The sequence below is a fragment of the Podarcis raffonei genome, chromosome 4, assembly GCF_027172205.1.
Source record: "Podarcis raffonei isolate rPodRaf1 chromosome 4, rPodRaf1.pri, whole genome shotgun sequence".
Taxonomy (NCBI): Eukaryota; Metazoa; Chordata; class Lepidosauria; order Squamata; family Lacertidae; genus Podarcis; species Podarcis raffonei.
Window position 1 is genome coordinate 97,820,274 of NC_070605.1, and position 18,375 is coordinate 97,838,648.

The 18,375-nt window shown below is 42.0% G+C and overlaps 1 protein-coding gene and 1 long non-coding RNA gene across 12 annotated transcripts in view; one reads left to right on the forward strand and one right to left on the reverse strand.

The window, feature by feature from the left end:
• The window catches only part of MYCBP2 (MYC binding protein 2), a 149,717-nt gene that overhangs the window by 100,509 nt on the left and 30,833 nt on the right, over positions 1 to 18,375 (forward strand). For 8 of the 11 annotated variants that reach the window (XM_053384612.1, XM_053384616.1, XM_053384619.1 and 5 more), the window contains 4 exons: positions 7,910 to 8,071; positions 13,901 to 14,002; positions 15,931 to 17,577; positions 18,159 to 18,328. In XM_053384612.1, the coding sequence (XP_053240587.1) occupies positions 7,910 to 8,071; positions 13,901 to 14,002; positions 15,931 to 17,577; positions 18,159 to 18,328 (2,081 nt within the window). The remainder of the gene's footprint in view (positions 1 to 7,909; positions 8,072 to 13,900; positions 14,003 to 15,930; positions 17,578 to 18,158; positions 18,329 to 18,375) is intronic. The other 3 variants (XM_053384624.1, XM_053384622.1, XM_053384621.1) reach the window with 2 other exon arrangements.
• Positions 1,151 to 6,375, reverse strand: LOC128411964 (uncharacterized). The gene is made up of 3 exons (XR_008329986.1): positions 6,124 to 6,375; positions 4,712 to 4,798; positions 1,151 to 1,268 (listed from the first exon to the last, which is right to left on the reverse strand). It is a non-coding gene; the product is annotated as an uncharacterized LOC128411964 (long non-coding RNA).

Here is an 18,375-nt window from a genome sequence, read left to right on the forward strand (position 1 = left end):
AAGAACTGTTTGGAGATCGTGAATGTGCATTAAAGATGCTTGCTTCTATAAAATTAGCATCACACTCTAAGCATTCTGTTCAGAGCAAATACTTTTGAGAAACCACAGTATTGATTGACTTTTACAGTTTGATCGGTGTCATATTCCATGTCACAACTGTAGTTTTCCCTGTAAAAAGTAAAGCTTTTCATTGACAGACCCTCCTTATTCCACAAAACACTGCACAAAAACCAGAACAGGAAAACCAGTGGTGTCTGATGTACCAGCACTTGGATTCAGATTGAGTCCTTGTACTGACATGAAAGTTATATAGTTAGGTTCTAAATCAAAATTCTAGACAGTACTGTAACACTATATATTACATTGTTTTTGTTTTGCTAGTTTAGCACCTTTAAATTAAGCATTTAAGTGTAATGTGAAAAGTACCCCACTAGTGAAAAGCTGAGTGCTTACCAGTATCTATACACGTATAATTGCCATGGAAACCATTGTGGCAATTGTAGAATGTGCATGTAGAAATGTATTGCAACCCCAAACCTTTCTGTGTTAGTGGCTCTTGATATTGATATTTCTTGTGTCATTTTAGTATTCCTACAGCAGATAAATGAGGTCAGACTAGTACATCTAGTTTTACAGACTAGTGTAAAAGAGAGCAGTATACAACTTTAGAACATAGAATTTTAAAATTAAGAAATGTTTTAAAATAGGCATGCCCATAGAAGAGCAAAAGTTTCAACTTGGAATTTTCTTTTTTGAGAATAATGCATGGTCCAGCAAAACGTGAGCACCTATAAATTGTAATTTGATTCCAGTGGGAAAGATGTGCTTAACATTGACTGGATCGTTCCCTACATTTTAAGTGTAATAGTTATCCTCAGGTGAACATTATGTTATCCAGGTGTTGCTTCAAGTTCAGTGTTGCATTCTTGAGGAGAAGTCGTGAACCACGGACTTCCTTGAACATAAGTTTCTTTCTTAAATTTCTTATGTTTTCTCTATTAAAAAAAACACACAGTTTGTGTTCATTTTTCTTGGTTGTGATATGAATAAATGTCACGTATTCATTAATCCATTTTTCCTGGAAACCCCTTTTTACGTTTTGCTGAATTAACCTATAGCGTGTTTGGATTGCAGTCTGATTATTGTTGCATGCCTTCTGATGTCTTCTTCTTGTCTCATTCTCCTTGTGTATTTGCAGTAGTTCAGTGCAGAGAGCAGTGCATCCTTTCAGCTGGCATACCCTTAGGTCTCCATGCAAGTAAATTTACCTAAAAATAATTAGAGCAGCATATTAGAGCGTTTGAGCCTAGTGCCTTGTAGTCATCTCTGCCAATACATCACAAGGAACACTACAGGAAAGTTTGTATGATTTTTTTCCCTAGGTGAAGCACCTACAAAGGCATATCATTATAATCATATCACTGGCGTAGCTGACAAAAAGCAACCTGCAGAGACATAACTTCAGGAGCATTAAAGTGCTTTGTCTCATTTGGTGCTCATGACAGATTTGCTGCTTTCATGTTTTTCCTTAGTTTTGCTGATTTGGCTGCAACCTATTTCTAACCTGTTTTCTGTCAGCCCTGTTGTGGAAAGACCCAAAAATCACTGAACTAATTCCTTACTACAGTAAGATGCTGGGAGCTAGGAAGTTGTATTGTTAGATCACACATTGATGATTTATGGTCTAAAGTAGCCTTTTCCAGGGACGCGGGTGGCACTGTGGGTTAAACCACAGAGCCTAGGACTTGCCAATCAGAAGGTTGGCGGTTCGAATCCCCGTGACGCGGTGAGCTCCCGTTGCTCGGTCCCTGCTCCTGCCAACCTAGCAGTTCGAAAGCACGTCAAAGTGCAAGTAGATAAATAGGTACCACTCTGGCGGGAAGGTAAACGGCATTTCAATGCGCTGCTCTGGTTGGCCAGAAGCAGCTTAGTCATGCTGGCCACATGACCCGGAAGCTGTACGCCAGCTCCCTCAGCCAATAAAGCGAGATGAGCACCGCAACCCCAGAGTCGGTCATGACTGGACCTAATGGTCAGGGGTCCCTTTACCTTTACCTTATGGTCTAAAGTAGCCTTCTCCAACTTGGTGCCCTCCAAGTGTTTGGTCTACAGATGCAATCATCCTCAACAATTTACCACAATGGTTCCCAATTAGGGGACACCTGGGGGTCCGTCGGACACGCCCAGGGGGGTCTGCAGCACTATCCCCTGCCAGGGACTCAGTTATCTTGTTAATTGCACAGCTCGCTATAGCTGGGGGGTGGGTGGATGGGAGCACTTTAACAGAGCCCCCAACCAGCCACCAGCTTACACAGGCCAGCAGCAGGCCCCTGAAGGCTCTGTTAACTGCTCGACTGAGGGGAATGGCAACTGCACACCCCTCAATGGAGCAGTTTTATGGCGCCCCCACACCACCACTGGCTTGTGTGAGCCGTTGGCAGGGCAGGGGCTCTGTGAAACTGGTTGGCTGAGGCAAGGGCAGCCATGTGCTCCTCAGCCGAGCAGTTTGAAGAAGCGGAGGGAGGAAGTAGCTGTATCGGTGCCTCACCAATGCAACTGGTTTCTCTCTCTGCTGGTATGAGGGCAGAGTGGGATGGCACCTTCATTTGGCAGTATATCGCTGGTGAAACCACCGCTGCTCCTGGGTCCCTCTGGTACCAGCACCAGCTGGAGGGAGTCTAGTGCGGTGGTGGTTTCACTCACGGTATACTGCCTAGTGAAGCCGCCATCACAGTCTGTCCCTCATACTGGTCCTGGACAATGTATCAATACATCACCCAGACCTATTTGGTGCAAAATGCAGCCTGTGTGGTTTTTTTGTTCGTTCATTCTTTTTCTGTGGGAACCTATGTGGCTACATTTTGGAGTGGGAAGAAACAGATGTACGGTAGAATCCTAAAAAATTCAAAAGTTGGTTGTTCCTATTGGTTAATCAGCAAGAAGAAAAACCTCACTTCAAATAAGTACTGTATTTAACTAATTAATCTCTTTAAGCCAGGGATGAAACCAGGGATGAAATTTGGGTACAGGAGGACTAAACAGTTAATAATAGTAATTATTATTATTATTATTATTAGTATTATTATTATTATTATTACCAACATTACAAAATTCCAGCTGTTTTCTACTCAGTCTTCACCAATACTTTATCAAGTCCTGACCAAGCCTTCACCTATGTCTTGAAGGTGCAAGATCCCTTCAGTTAGCAGAACCATATGATGCAAAGTTTTGCTAAGATGTACCATATCAGATTACAAGTAAGAAATAGCATTTTTGAATATAAAAAGGATTCTGCATATAGAACAGTTGCAAGTTAGGAACACAGTTGCTTTTTAAAATTCAGTTGTAGTGGAGCAATGGAGACAAGTTTTTCCTACTGTCTGGGGATAGGCAATTGGTGGTTATTTGACAGATTTTATGGTCTTTTTTTAAAGGATACCTAAAACCCTTTGTTTATTAGGGGCCACCCCACATTTTATCAAAAAATTGCTTTGCACAGGTGACTACCATAGAGTAATCAAAATTTTCAAAAGTAGGGGGGTCCATGGTTTGGCTTTTGAAAAATAAGGCGAGGTGGGGTCCACAATAATTAGTTAATTGGGAACCACTGGTTTACCATGTTGGCTAGGGCTAATGGGAATTGTACTCCAAAACATTTGAAGGGCATCACATTGGAAAAGGCTTCTTTATAGTATTATGCAGACACTTTGTTAAAGATTGTAAGTTTCAATAAGCTGAAATCCTCACTGAAGCTGAAGAGAGGAAAAGAGGCTTTCTTCTATAGGTGGCTAAAGGGCATTTTTTCACTTCCAGATAGCAGCACAAGATTGGCTAAACGTCTGTGGTGTGTCCTGTCCTCTGCTTTCTGGTCAGAGCTCCAGTCTGCTTCCTTTGCCTTCCTTCTCCCCTCCCCTCTCCCCTTAATCTTGATCAAGCACCTGGGAAATATGGTACATTATTATTGGAAGGAAAACAAGGCAAGAAGTAGTAAGTTGTTCTTCCACAGGTAGGGAAGAAGTCAGCAGCCTTGAGGTGCCTCATGCTGGAAAACTGCTCTGCTTCCCACAGAGCCTAGGACTTGCCGATCAGAAGGTTGGCGGTTCGAATCCCCGCAACGGGGTGAGCTCCCGTTGCTCGGTCCCTGCTCCTGCCAACCTAGCAGTTCGAAAGCACGTCAAAGTGCAAGTAGATAAATAGGAACCGCTCAGGCGGGAAGGTAAACGGTGTTTCCTTGCGCTGCTCTGGTTTGGCAGAAGCAGCTTAGTCATGCTGGCCACATGACCCAGAAGCTGTACGCCGGCTCCCTCGGCCAATAAAGCAAGATGAGTGCCGCAACCCCAGAGTCGGCCACAACTGGACCTAATGGTCAGGGGTCCCTTTACCTTTACCTTTATTAATGCATATGGTAGGGAAAAGCAGATAGATGAGGGTCATTTAGAGCACCCATCAGCTCACTGTCCAAGGCATGAATGGGAAAGCTGTGATTTTAATTTTCCTAGGCTTCCTCCTTCTGTCTTCCTCTTCACTTTTACTTCCTGCCTTCACCCTTTGCAGAGATGTTCTCCTAACCTGCTTCATTCTGCAATGTGCTTAGGTTTTCTGCCTGCCTGCCTGCCTTCTCTTAGTATTTCTTGTTTCCATTCATCCTTCTGTTTTCCTCCCAGTTAAAGAAAAGGCAAATATTTCCATTGTTTATTCCCCATGTCCTTACCTTGCCCATTCTCCTTGCTGTTGCAATGGCCCTGACAGACAGGAACAAAGGCAACCAACCAGCTCTGTCAACCAGAGCGCCGCAAATCTGCAAAAAGGGTACAAAGGGAAATATAAGTCAGTCATTTCCAACATCACTCAGAAAGCTTCTCACATGAAGCATGTGAACCCTGTGATACAGCCTGCCACCCCAGAGGCCATTCAATCTTGCCCCACAACTCCCAGTCTTAGCTGGCTAGAGGATTTAGACCATGAGGAAGAAACCAGCTTAGCATCCCAGTGGAGGGGATGGGGATGGCAGGCATAATATTTAGCAAAATTTAAAGAAGAAAGCGGAATCATTCTGTCAAAATGATTGTATTAAACACACAGCCCATTTGCTTCATTTTATCCCACCTCCATGAGGAAAAAGGCTGGGGCTCGCACGGTAGCATGTTGGATCAAAGCATGTAGTACGTTGACCTACAAGTCACAGCACTTAATAATAATAATAATAATAATAATAATAATTTATTTATATCCCGCCCTCCCCATCCGAAGCCGGGCTCAGAGCAGCTAACAACATTAAAATAATACAGCATTCTAAAATCAATTCATTACAAAATCAGTTCAAATCAAATTGATGGCAACCATTGGGCTAGAGTTCTGTGAAGAATTACCAAAGGCTGTGCCTTGGCCAAAGGCCTGGTGGAACAGCTCTGTCTTGCAGGCCCTGTGGAAAGATGTCAAGTCCCGCATGGCCCTAGTCTCTTGTGACAGAGCATTCCACCAGATCGGAGCCACAGCCGAAAAAGCCCTGGCTCTGGTTGAGGCCAGCCTAACTTCTCTATGGCCTGGGACCTCCAAGGTGATTTTGTTTGAAGACAGTAAGGTCCTCCGTGGGACATACCAGGCGAGGCGGTCCCGTAGGTACGAGGGTCCTAGGCCGTATAGGGCTTTAAAGGTTAAAACCAGCACCTTAAACCTGATCCTGTACTCCACTGGGGGCCAGTGCAGCTGGTATAGCACTGGGTGAATGTGATCCCGTGGTGAGGACCCCATAAGGAGTCTCGCCTTGGCATTCTGTACCCGCTGGAACTTAGGTTCACCACAACACACACTCCCTAAGAGTCATGGCTCTCTTTCAACAAAAGCATCACAGAAATTTGCACAGAGAGCAGCCATTTGCAGAGCACTCAGTTTATATATTAGCTATTACAAGCTGGACTTCCATGCCTCAGCAGAGGCAGCTTTTGGCAGGCGAGTTGCAAAATGAATGGCCCCTACTCTAGGCAGATACAGCTCTGGTGTGTCCTGTAAGTGTCTGGATCATGCTATGCTTGAGAATGGACCATTGGGTGCTCACTGCAAGTGGGCTTTCTTTAGCAGACAAACAAGCATGTTACCACCACACCCCACAGGCAACCCACTCACCATAAGCTTTGCTAGTCATATGAATCACATTTTCACAACCAACTTCTCCATCATCCTCTAAAAGGTTCCCTCTTCCTCTGTAGGTAGGCAGGTGGAGAGATAATGTCTCCGATTCGTGGAAAACAAGTCTGAAAGAGCTTAGTAATGAATGAAAACTAAAGGGGAAGGAGGAAGCCTATGCAAATCAAAGACACAAGTTTCCTGCCTTGGGAAAATAGGGCATGCTTTATTCTGTTAGTGGCTGGCTCATTTTGCTGCCAGGAAAGACCATTTACAATAAGTGCCCAAAGTTCCATTCTACTCCACTGTTATTCTATTGTTCTTCCAGGTTGCTGTGGTTACCCACTTTGTTGTATTGTACTAAGGACCAAGGGGGTGCTGTCTTTGCCAAGCTCAGCTGGCAAAGGGTAGGAGATGCCCTACTACCAACGAAGTCAGAACTGACCCTGTCTTCTGTCAAGAGGGATGTTATTTATTTACAGTGTCTCGCCTCTCCTTTAAAAAAAGCAGCTTGACACAGCAATTAACAATAGGTTAATCATAAAATTACTAAAAACACAAAATAAAAAAGACAGGTGGTCATTAAAACAGTTAAATATTGCCCAGCATGTAAACAATTAAGTGCAAATCAAAAATAAACACAGGAGTAGAACCATTTATATTCCCAAGCCTCTGCCAAACAAGAAAGTTTAAGTCACCCAGTGAAAGGCATTCATTTCTGGGAAAGCAAAAGTGAAAGACATTCATTTCTGGGAAAACAAAAGACTGCCCTATGGCTACTTCCAAGAACTGAAATGAATAGTAAATTTAAAAAGTCTTTTTCAAATACAGTAGTACCTCGGGTTACAGGCACTTCAGGTTACAGACGCTTCAGGTTACAGACTCCGTTAACCCAGAAATATTACCTCGGGTTAAGAACTTTGCCCCAGGATGAGAACAGAAATCACACGGCGGTGGCAGCGGGAGGCCCCATTAGCTAAAGTGGTACCTCAGGTTAAGAACGGACCTCCGGAATGAATTAAGTTCGTAACCAGAGGTACCACTGCATTCAGACTCAGTGATTATGCCTAGATCTTTCTACAAAAATTTTAGTTTTTGTTGACATTAGTAAAACAAAGCAGATTTTTCAAAAATCCCATTTAGTTAAGGACCAATATATTATGTATTTAAAGACACTGCAATTTACTTTCACGGTGCTGTGCACTTAAACATTGGTGCATGTAATAACAAATAGCATGTTTAAGTACAATTTCATGAGAAATAAGGCATGAACATCATTTGAAAACTAATACTGCTTTAAAAAATCCTAGTTGAACTTACTGTCTAGCTGTGGTGCTTTATTACGAAATATACATAATGATCACATGCAGTCCTTGCCCTTAAAGCTTGTTTCCTTGAAGGCAGGCTGTTATAGCAAATATTATTTTTTTTGCTGTTACCTTATTCCCAATTATAAACTCTCTTGTTCCCAGTCCAGCCATCTGAGAGTTCATGTCATCATTAATTTTGCTTTAATTTTCAAAACAAGCAGATCAGAACACTGGGGGGAAATGTTTTCTGAATCACTTGCACAACTATTTATACCCCTTGCAAAAATATTGGGTTGAACACTCCATGGTTCTACCACACATTGCTTGGTAATTTCTGTGTCTTGTTCCAGAGTAATACCTAGCTACAAGATCACAGACAAGTGCAGGCTTTATCAGTACTGAACTTTCAAAGAGACTTCATTCAGCACTTTTTGGAAAATAACAGGTTGTAGTTTTGACTGTTTTGCCTACTACAGGTGACCAACTGAGTGCCATACTGAATTCCATTCAGTCACGGCCTAGTCTCCCAGCTCCTTCCATCTTTGATCAAGCTGCAAAACCTCCCTCTTCCCTAGTCCACAGCCCATTTGTGTTTGGACAATCCCTTTCCTTCCAGCAACCTCAGCCACAGCTTCAGAGTAAGTCTGTCAGCCTTTCCTGCCTCATCAGCCCATTTCTGAAGCTTTACCATTGCTTGCATAACAATCTTAGTTGCTTTCTAGCTATTGATCATCCATCAACGCACCTTCTGATTCTCCCGATCCCTATTTTATTTTGGCTTTCCATGACTTTGAAGCAAACATCAGCCTTCCCATAGTAATTAGAGACTACTGCACTGACCTTTTGCATATTTTCTGTAGTGTTGAAAAATATATTTATACATTTTTTTTGAACCAAATCCTTTGGGATTTTAATTAAATTACAGGGTTTCAAATACTCTTGCAGTAACACTTTAAAATATCTCTTGGGACTCCTTGAGCACACAAGCCTTATGCAGATAAATCCATTCATTTCTATATCAGTGCCTTGTTGTAAATTTTAGTATTAATGCTAAAGCTGTTGATGATCACTGAAGGTCCCACCCTTCATAAATGATGTGCTGAGAAGTTTCACCCCTAACAATTCTGGAAGATAAGACCATTATTTTTTTCCATTAAGTTGAAGGTGGTTGTAGTATCACATAGTAGTAGTAATATAGTTCTGGTGTCACAGCTCATTTAGCTAACATCAAGTTGTTTCAGTAGACATATCTTATCGTAGAGTTGGAAGGGACTCTGAGGGTCATCTAGTCCAGCCCCCTGCAATGCAGGAATCTCAGCTAAAACATCCATGACAGATGGCCATCCAGCTTCTGCTTAAAAACTTCCAAGGAAGGAGAGTCTGCAACCTTTCGAGACTATACTACTGCCGAACAGATCTTATTGTCAGAAAGTTCTTCCTGATGTTTCGTCGGGATCTCTTGTAACGTGAAGCCATTGGTTCCTATCAAATCTTGTGGGTTCATATAATGTCCCAGCTGCTGTTTCCAGTTAATGTTTCTTTGCAGCTAGAGGAGAACAATAATCTGCTTTAGTTTAGGCTTTAGTTTATGGGTGTTTTCAAAGAACTGTTTGTCTACTCTTGAGAAGTGGTTGTGCCAATTGATACCTTCTTCCCATCAATTGGGAGCACCAGAAGAAACTGACTTGAGCATCAGAGTAAGAAACACCTTAGAACCGAAGGCCTCTCTTCAGCTTGCCCTTTGATCTAGACCTTGGGAATTATAGATTAGTTTTAAAATGCCAACATAGATTTGTGAGCATTCTTCCTCTCTTCATGCACCTGCATCTATAGTTGATCTTGAGATATCTGGAGGTATCATAGATGCCAAGCTTACAGAGGCCAAGAATCTGTAGAAATTGGTACCATTGGATTATCTGCTTTGGGAGAGTAATCCAGAAGCAGCCTCCTTTTCCGTTGTTCTCTGGTTATCAAGACCTTTAAATGTATCAACACACAGGTAGCAGTGGGCCTAGACCCTTTTCAGAATGTCCCTGTATTCATTCATTCATTCATTCATTCACTAACTATTTAAGAACCTTGGAGAGCTCATCCATCACAACAGCATGGAGAAGAACTCAGAATCATTTTCAGAAAGTGACTATGATAGGGAGAGAAGCCACAACGAGTGTTGATTCCTCCTTGACTTCATCCAAATGCATGAGGTGGTGGTGGTGTTGAGGTATCTAGCGCTCAGGTTCTTCTGATTTTTCTGTAGAAGGGGAAGGAAGCCTCAACTAGGATGCATTACTTCATATGATGTAGAGAAAATTGCTAGCACCTTCTGGAGTCCATCTTATGACTCCCAAGGCCTATGCTTGGTAGTTATATTTGAAGGTAAGATGAGTAGCAAGGCAAGGAAGTTGCTTTATCACAAGCACCTCACCTGCTTCATTCCACACTACTGTTTTCAGATGGGAGATTCTAGCATCCATTGTGGCAATCACCCAAGTGAGACAATTTCTTCTCATAAATACGTGCTTCTCTATTGCATTGGCATACCAAGATCCTGCAGTTTATCTATATGAGGCAAGACTATCAGTATTGCACTTGCCATTGGGATTTATTCATGGCGCTAAGACCCTCTACCCAAGGTTCTGTTGGTCTTGAATATTACTGTTATTTGTCACTCCTATTCTTTACATAGTTGTTTTCATCTCTTTCATCTTTCTCACATAGCAGAGTTCTATGGCTCTTTTTGAAAATGAGGATGAACTTAAAAGTTTGTAGAATATGGACGGCTTCAAAAGAAGATTAGGCAGATTCCTGGAAGATAAAGCTGCTAGCCACTATGTCTATGTTCTGCCTCCACTGTTGGAGGCTGTAAGCTTCTGAACGTCATTTGATAGGAATCACAAGTGGGGAGAGTGCTGTTGTGCTTAGGTCCAGCTTTCTAGCTTCCCAAAAACATACGGCTGGCCACTGAGAGAGCAGGATGCTGAACTGGATGGACCATTTTCAGAAGAAAATGCCCAGTGCCTCCCACTTCAAACCCACTTAAGCAGATAATGCCTCAGATACTTTTATCTTGTCGATCCTCAGATTTCTGTCTTATTTAGAAACCTGAAGAAAATGTAAATGGTCTTTTGTAATTGGAATAATAGTTCACCTTCTACTCGATCTTTGGCTTTTTGACTTGAGGATCGTATTTTTTGCGTGAAACAAGACACTTCCTTATAGTCTTCATAAAATGTCTACTGTAATAGTGGTGACTGGTCTAATAGCTTTCCAAAGGATCTCAGTCACGTCGAACTAAAGGGTCTCATTTGAGACTGAAGTGCAGAGTACGATGTTCAGTTCTGGCAAAAAGTCAAAATTCCTGGGACACCTTGTGCATTAGCTTCCAAAAATGAGAGCCTATTATCAGCACACATCTAACGTAGGATCTTTCCTTTAGTTCCCCTGCTGTGGTCCTGAATAAACGTCTTCCTCTGAAACCTGTATTTGTGTTGGAAGGAAATGCAAATTCCCAAGTAAGGGTTCCCCTCTCCCCCTTCAAAGTAAGTAACAACTTCAGAAGAAGAATATTCCTCAGGACAGCAGTAGTGGAGGAAAGATTGTCTCCCTTCCATGCTTGCTTTGATCCTCTTCATTATCACTCCACCCAGCAGATGTAATTTGATCAGCACCTGAGAAACAGAGGCAGATTTAACATCTCATCTTAAGCTGAGTTTGGCCCTCAGTTGATGAGGGTAGAGCATTCAATAAAACAACCTGCTTATGGGATAACGTAGAGCACAGTACCATTTTTGTATTTTGTGACATTAATGTTTCTTGGCCAAATTAAAGTGCAGTCCTTTGCATGTTTACTGGGAAGTAAGATAGTGTTTTCGAGGTTACCAGCATGAGTTTGACCAAACTGCGGGAGGCAGTGGAGGACAGAGGTGCCTGGCGTTCTCTGGTCCATGGGGTCACGAAGAGTCGGACACGACTAAACGACTAAACAACAACAACAACAAGATAACACTCTGCTCACTCAGGCTTACTCTCTGCTCCCATTTTAGACTTATTTATTCGCTACAACATGTGTACTGTTAACCCCTGCAAATGTGTGTTATATGAGAAATCTTAACAGATTTACAACTGATTTTTTAAAAAATTATCATGACTCTGATCCAGAGAGCTTTATCGCATTCACACATGGGCCAACAGCCAACACATGAGTCTAAGGAGGCCTTAAACTTGTTCACAGCAATCCCCTATGCAGCCTGGCAAACTGGTTTTGAAACAGTGTTTGATATGGGGGTTTGATAAGGGGATAACAACCGTAAAACTAGGATAGCACCGTCAACAGACAAAAAATCGGGAGGGGGGGGCCGGTGCTAGAAATGTACTTACGGTAATCATAGTAATGAATTTGGAAATTTTCTTCCTCAAGCATAATGTAATTACATGAATAGGATAAAGGATGCAAAATGCAAAATGTAAGAAAATGCTATACTCATATTACACAGATAAAAATAGTCATGATTCCTTTTTGTAAAATGTGCCATGTAAATTAAAGTGTACTGACATGTATGTTGCCATTAACCAAATTAAAAATAGGTCCTAAAAAAGAAACAATACCCAGAAATAGACTTCCATGTTAGTGAAAAAAGCCTGGTTTGTAAGATGCAAAATATAACCGTGCACTTCTTATTTGAGCAGAGGCCATCCCAAGAATAACATTATATTAGCAAAAGCCAAAATCTTGAGGATGGTCAGTATTAAAGTTGAAAATTTCAATAAATATCTTTTTTAAAAAAAATCTTGAGCCTGGACAGGAGCATTCTTTATGAAATACCCAAAGTTCCGAAAAGTATCAAAAATAGAATAAACACGTTGAAACTATACTCAAGTACATTTCTAGCACCTGGAATTCTTTTGGTTCCAGTTGTAGGCTTGGGTCCCTATAGCAGACTTTTAAAATCTTCTTCTGTTTATAGTAAAGCAGAATTTTGAAAAGTTCCACTTTCCTGAATGCAGTATTTCCTCTTCTGAGCAGACATTTTGCCCCCAAAATAGCATGCCTTAAGTGGGGTGGGGGTGGCCCTTCTTAGAGCACAAAAGGTTCTAGGTAATGCAGGCCTCCTTTAGAAAAGAAGAACCCCATAAGCCTAGAATTGAGAATAGTAAGTGTGTTGAAAATAAAGGATTTTTAATAAGGCAAAACGAAAAGATTTCCTCATTTATTACTCAAGTGTTTGGTGAACCTGAAAGCTGTTGTCGAAAAAATTGGGCTTGGCTTTTACTGCCCAACTCTCCATTAAGGGATTCAGTGTCCCCTAAGTCTATTATCGGTCAAAGAAAATGGGGTGGAGGCAGGATTCAGTGAAAGAAAGGAATATTTTTATTTCCTATTGCAACAGTGTCCCCTGCCCCTTTGCAAGGAGGCGAGGACCAAGTATAAAGTGTGCAAGAACCAACACAATTCTCACCCCCTGTAACACTATAGATTGGCGTGAAGTCATCTATTGCACAAGCTTTTTGCATGTCACATTAAACTATAGTTTAAAGCAAACTGTGGTTCAGTGTAAATTAGCAGCATTCTAGTGCATGCTTTTCAAATTTTCTCACACCATTCCTCCCCTGCTGCTGTAATGCTGCAGACAAAACAAGACGGAGTCTGATTTTGTTGTGTCATCTCAACCTGAGCTTGTGGCTTGTTTCTCTTCAAGCAAACCATGAATGGAAACTAGTGTTTGTTCTTGGATTACCACTCATTGTTTGGTGGGAAACAAACCATGATAGTGGGTTCAGACAACATGCAGCAAGATGCCAGGGTTCACATTAATCCATACCTTGTTTTAGACCGCATTTTAATGTGACATGTCAACTGGGCCATTGTCAGCAAAATACTTTGTCTTTTAGTTCAATTAGTGTTATGCTATATGACTGAAATAGCAAAAGGACTTTGGAAAAAGAACTCCCCTTCCCCCCGTTCAAGAATAACAGATAATTCATCTTCTCAGGGTGGTTATTTCTTTCTTTGAAAGTTCAATTTGTGTGCAGATGCAAAGCCAGATAATGAAAAAATATGTTCACCTAAGCTTATGAAATAATACTCAGATCTGTCAAACAACATGTTTGGTTTCAGTTCACCCCTGCTCAATAACAACAGCAAAAGCAATCAATGAGCAGAACAAAGCAAAGCCATTCATTAGCTGCTGTTTCATTCTTATTATTTAATCAACCATTTGCTTCCCATGAGAATTTGGGCTGAGGTTTTCCCTAATGTTGTCTTGAAAAATAACATGAATTTATTATTTTGGAGAAGAGTAACATCTAGAACATTTATTTATTTTTAATCCTTAAGCGTAAGCTAAAAATGAATTTGATTATGCTGCAGGAAAGTTGTGTCTCATCAGAACTGCTTGCTTTGCTTGTTTTATCTTTGCTATTTTCCCATTGAATCTATGCTGCTTCTGTGCCACTGTTTTCCACTATAGAAACTCCATCCTGCTGCCTTGCTTCTCGTGAGCGCATTTACAAAAGTAATGATGTAGCTGGCCCTGCTTCTGCTATTTCATCTCTCTCTCACAAGCTAAAGGGTGGGTATGCATGCCATTGTAGACAGGTTATTCATAATTTGTTGGAAATCCATAAGTAAATGTTTTCCTGCTGAGCACCCCATTTCATTCACTTGAAAAAGGTTTGCTTTTCTTAAGTGCAATCATTTCATGACTTACTATAAATGTGTGGTATGCACTACCCAACATTCATAAACATGAGGTTCAGAAATCACTCCAGTAGCATTCGGAAATACGTGGAAATGATTATTTGCCTCCTTGTGGAAAGGGAAGCAATGCAATATATTTATTTTAGTTTACAGTGAATAAAATGATTTAGTGTCTTGTTTATATCTAAGCAAAAATAGAATAGCATTTTTTACATACTTGGAACACAGTGTGCTTTTATTTGGGGGGGGAATACATTTGAGAAGCATTATATGGGCTCATTTATTTACTAATTTATTTTTTAAATAATATTTATCTCCCACTTTATAGCCCCATGGGTGTCCCAATGTAGCTTACGGAAGATTTTTAGACTAAAAGCACACTCAAATTTAATACAGAAACAGAAATTGCACCATGTGCATATGAAATCAGAATTATTTAAGCAGCATTCCCAACCCTTCTCCCTTTCCTTTCCTGATGTCAAGCCAGGCAGGAACTCCCTCCAAGTTCCTCAGAGGCAAGTGAGTAGGACTGGACAGCTAGATCTTACTTTAGTTCATGGTGGAATTGGTCTTGCCTTTATAGCATTAGCTGTGCTGAACATGACTTGCAGAATATGCCTCAACGGTTCTTTAAATTGTAGTTGATATTTTCGATGTATATTTTAGCCAGTTGTAGGTTGTCAGATGAGCACAGTTTAAGAACCTTGATACTAGATAGTGCAGTTCTGTTAAATCTAGTCACTAATTTTTTTGATAAAGTTTTGTCAGTTAAAATAAAAAAGGAATGACATTAGCCTTTTCCTTGTGTCTTCTTGAGGTAGTGATGTTACATATAGAGTGTTGTTTTGAATATGTACACTCAAGTAAAAATTTTAGCTACATGTTGAACACTGTTAAACCACTAGTCTCAATCTTGAAAGGATATTATCTTAGTTGAATCTAAGGTACCTTTCTGCAAGTGGAAGGGGGCCTTTCCATGATGGAAAGGGGTTGGATCTACCGAGGACTTCGGTGAAAAGTGGAGATTTTTTTGCCAATTCCTCCTTTGCCCTTCAGTGGGGTGTTGTGGCAGATTTGGGGGTGGGGGAGCACGAACTGAGACCTGAGTGTGCCCTATTCCATAAGTGAAGTTCCACATGGAACTCTAGATCCAACCTTCTGTGCAGAAACCTTTCCCCATACACAAATAACTTTGCCGTATTGGGACTTTGCATGCAAAAGTGTGCTGCCTGCACACACAGACCCCAACCTCGGTAGTTCAGCTGTAGATGCAGCACACCTTGTTTTGACTGGATCACTCAAACATTTCTTGTAGCAGTAGTTCTAGTTGCAATCTCCATCCTGTAGGAGGCAGTTAGTTCTACTACTTTTTAGCAGGGAGACCCTCATATAGGCTTGAATCCAAGGGGCATTTCTGCTCCTGTTCCTAATTCTGCTAATTCCCCAGCCTCACTGCATCCTCCCACCCTGTCGAATTTCATGCCATTCTAGAAGATCTGTTAACCCTCAGAAGCAGTTTGGTGTATATCAAGGAGAAGTCAAGATAGTCGCATTGTGCAAACTGAGTTCTCATGCTTCTCTGAATCCAACCAATAAAGTATTGAACTCACTGTTTTCTCTCTTCTATCTGTCTATATCTCTCTATCTATCATCTATCTATCTATCTATCTATCATCTATCTATCATCTATCTATCTATCTATCATCTATCTAGTATTCTCTACTCCTATCCTGCGTTGTGATCTGTTGTATTATAAATGAGCACTTTCCCTTTAATGTCATTATAAAATGTGCCATACAGGTGACAGAGTGAATTTCACTGCAGCTGCTAGACCAGTTTCTTCAGCAGGGAAATCCGATATGGCTTCAAAGTACAGAGCAGACAGCAGGTCACCTAAACCCGATAGCCGTATGAGCCACCAAGCTACAGACCAGAAGAAGCCCAGGAATATAGAGAGCTTATCTGCGAGCGAATCGTTGATGCTAAAATCTGACACTGCAAAACTGAGGTCAGATTCCCACAGCAGATCCTTATCTCCAAACCACAACACCCTGCAAACCTTAAAATCTGACGGAAGGACAACATCTGGTCTGAGGGCAGAATCTCCAGGGCCGGGAACGCGATCATCTTCTCCAAAGACGATCTCAGCAGGGAAATCCTGCACATCGGGTGTCGGATCTCGCCGTTCCTCATCTCCTCACGAGAAGACCCTGTCTCAGAAACCTTCAGCCCCAGTGAAAACAAAGCTTGATCCTCCTCGGGAGAGATCGAAGTCCGATTCATATACACTTGACCCAGATACCCTTCGCAAAAAGAAAGCACCCCTAACAGAACCACTGAGGGGAAGGTCCACTTCTCCCAAACCAAAAATTGTTTCGAAAGATGGGAAACCTGCGGCTGAAACCGAAAACCGAGCCCCTTCCCCTCACGTTGTGCAAGAAAACCTTCACAGCGAAGTTGTTGAAGTCTGCACTTCAAGTACCTTAAAGACCAATAGCATTACAGACAGTACTTGTGAAGATAACTCTGAATTCAAGAGCGTGGACGATTGCTCGAACAAAGTTCATTTCAGCATAGGAAAAGCACCGCTGAAAGATGAGCAAGACACGAGGGCATCTCCCAAAGTGAGCCGCAAATGTGCAAATAGGCATACAAGACCCAAAAAGGAAAAGTCCGTATGCCTTTTCAAAGGCGATGGCTCCAGACCAGTAGAGCCCGCCAAACAAGCAATGTCTCCATCTGTGGCTGAATGTGCCCGGGCTGTCTTTGCTTCTTTCCTGTGGCATGAAGGAATAGTCCACGATGCAATGGCCTGCTCGTCTTTTTTGAAATTCAACCCAGAACTTTCGAAGGAGCACGCACCCATTAGAAGCAATCTTGGCCAACAGCCTGCAGAGGAGAAAGAAACCAAGCTGAAGAACAGACATTCCCTGGAAATATCTTCTGCTCTGAATATGTTTAACATAGCTCCCCATGGGCCTGACATATCGAAAATGGGCAGCATAAACAAAAATAAGGTCCTCTCTATGCTTAAAGAGCCTCCTCTTCATGAACGATGTGAGGATGGAAAAAGTGAAGCTACCTCTTTTGAAACTACCAGTCACCATACTATGAAGTCCAAGTCTCCTCTTCCATTAACCCTCCAACACCTGGTAGCCTTCTGGGAAGACATTTCTCTGGCAACAATCAAGGCAGCTTCTCAGAACATGATTTTTCCAAGCCCCGGGTCCTGTGCCGTGTTGAAGAAGAAAGAAAGCGACAAAGATAGCAAGAAGTCCAAAAAGGAGAAGAAGAAGAAAGAAAAAGCGGAGGCCAGACCGAGGGGAAATCTCTTTGGTGAAATGGCTCAGCTTGCAGTGGGAGGACCAGAGAAAGATACCATCTGTGAACTGTGTGGGGAATCCCACCCTTACCCAGTGACGTACCACATGAGACAAGCTCACCCAGGTAAGATGCTCGTTTCACAAAAGGGATTTTTTGCATCAGGCAAAGGACCCTTTCGGCATATGGCAAAGAGAATGGGAGCAGACCCAGAGGTGTTTGAGGGCTAAACTATAGGCATGATGGCAGCAGTCGTGTTTCGTTTCATCATGTGTTCACCCTGTTCGTGTAAAAACCAAAGAACGTGGCACCAGAATGTGTGTGGGGGCCAGAATTGGGTAGGCCACTTTTGCCCAGTAGGAGGGACAACACACTTTTTGATCACCACATTGTGATCTTGCAGTAGATACCTCAGACTTAAACTTTACCACTCATCAGCTGATGGATGGTGATTTCAGCCCTGCTTTCCATAGGAGCCACGTCTCTGTGTGCCCCACACCTGATATTGCTTATTATGGGATAGGTGGGTGTGGTTTGGGGGAAACAGCCTTACAGGTCAAATCGAGACCTGTGCTGGCCTAAATTTGGCTCACAGGCCGAAGGTTTGCAACCCCAGCTTTGAAGACTCGGCTCTCTGTGACTATGTGGCCAGGCAAACAAAATAATGGATTTAGAGCCTATTAAACATGACTTTTCATTATTTTAAGGTTGTGGCCGCTATGCTGGTGGACAAGGCTATAACAGCATTGGGCACTTCTGTGGAGGATGGGCTGGCAATTGTGGCGATGGTGGCATAGGAGGAAGCACATGGTACCTAGTCTGTGATCGGTGCAGAGAAAAATACCTCCGTGAAAAGCAGGCAGCAGCAAGAGAAAAGGTATTTTTAATCTGTTTCTTGCTATCTACAGCAAGACTGTGGAGTTT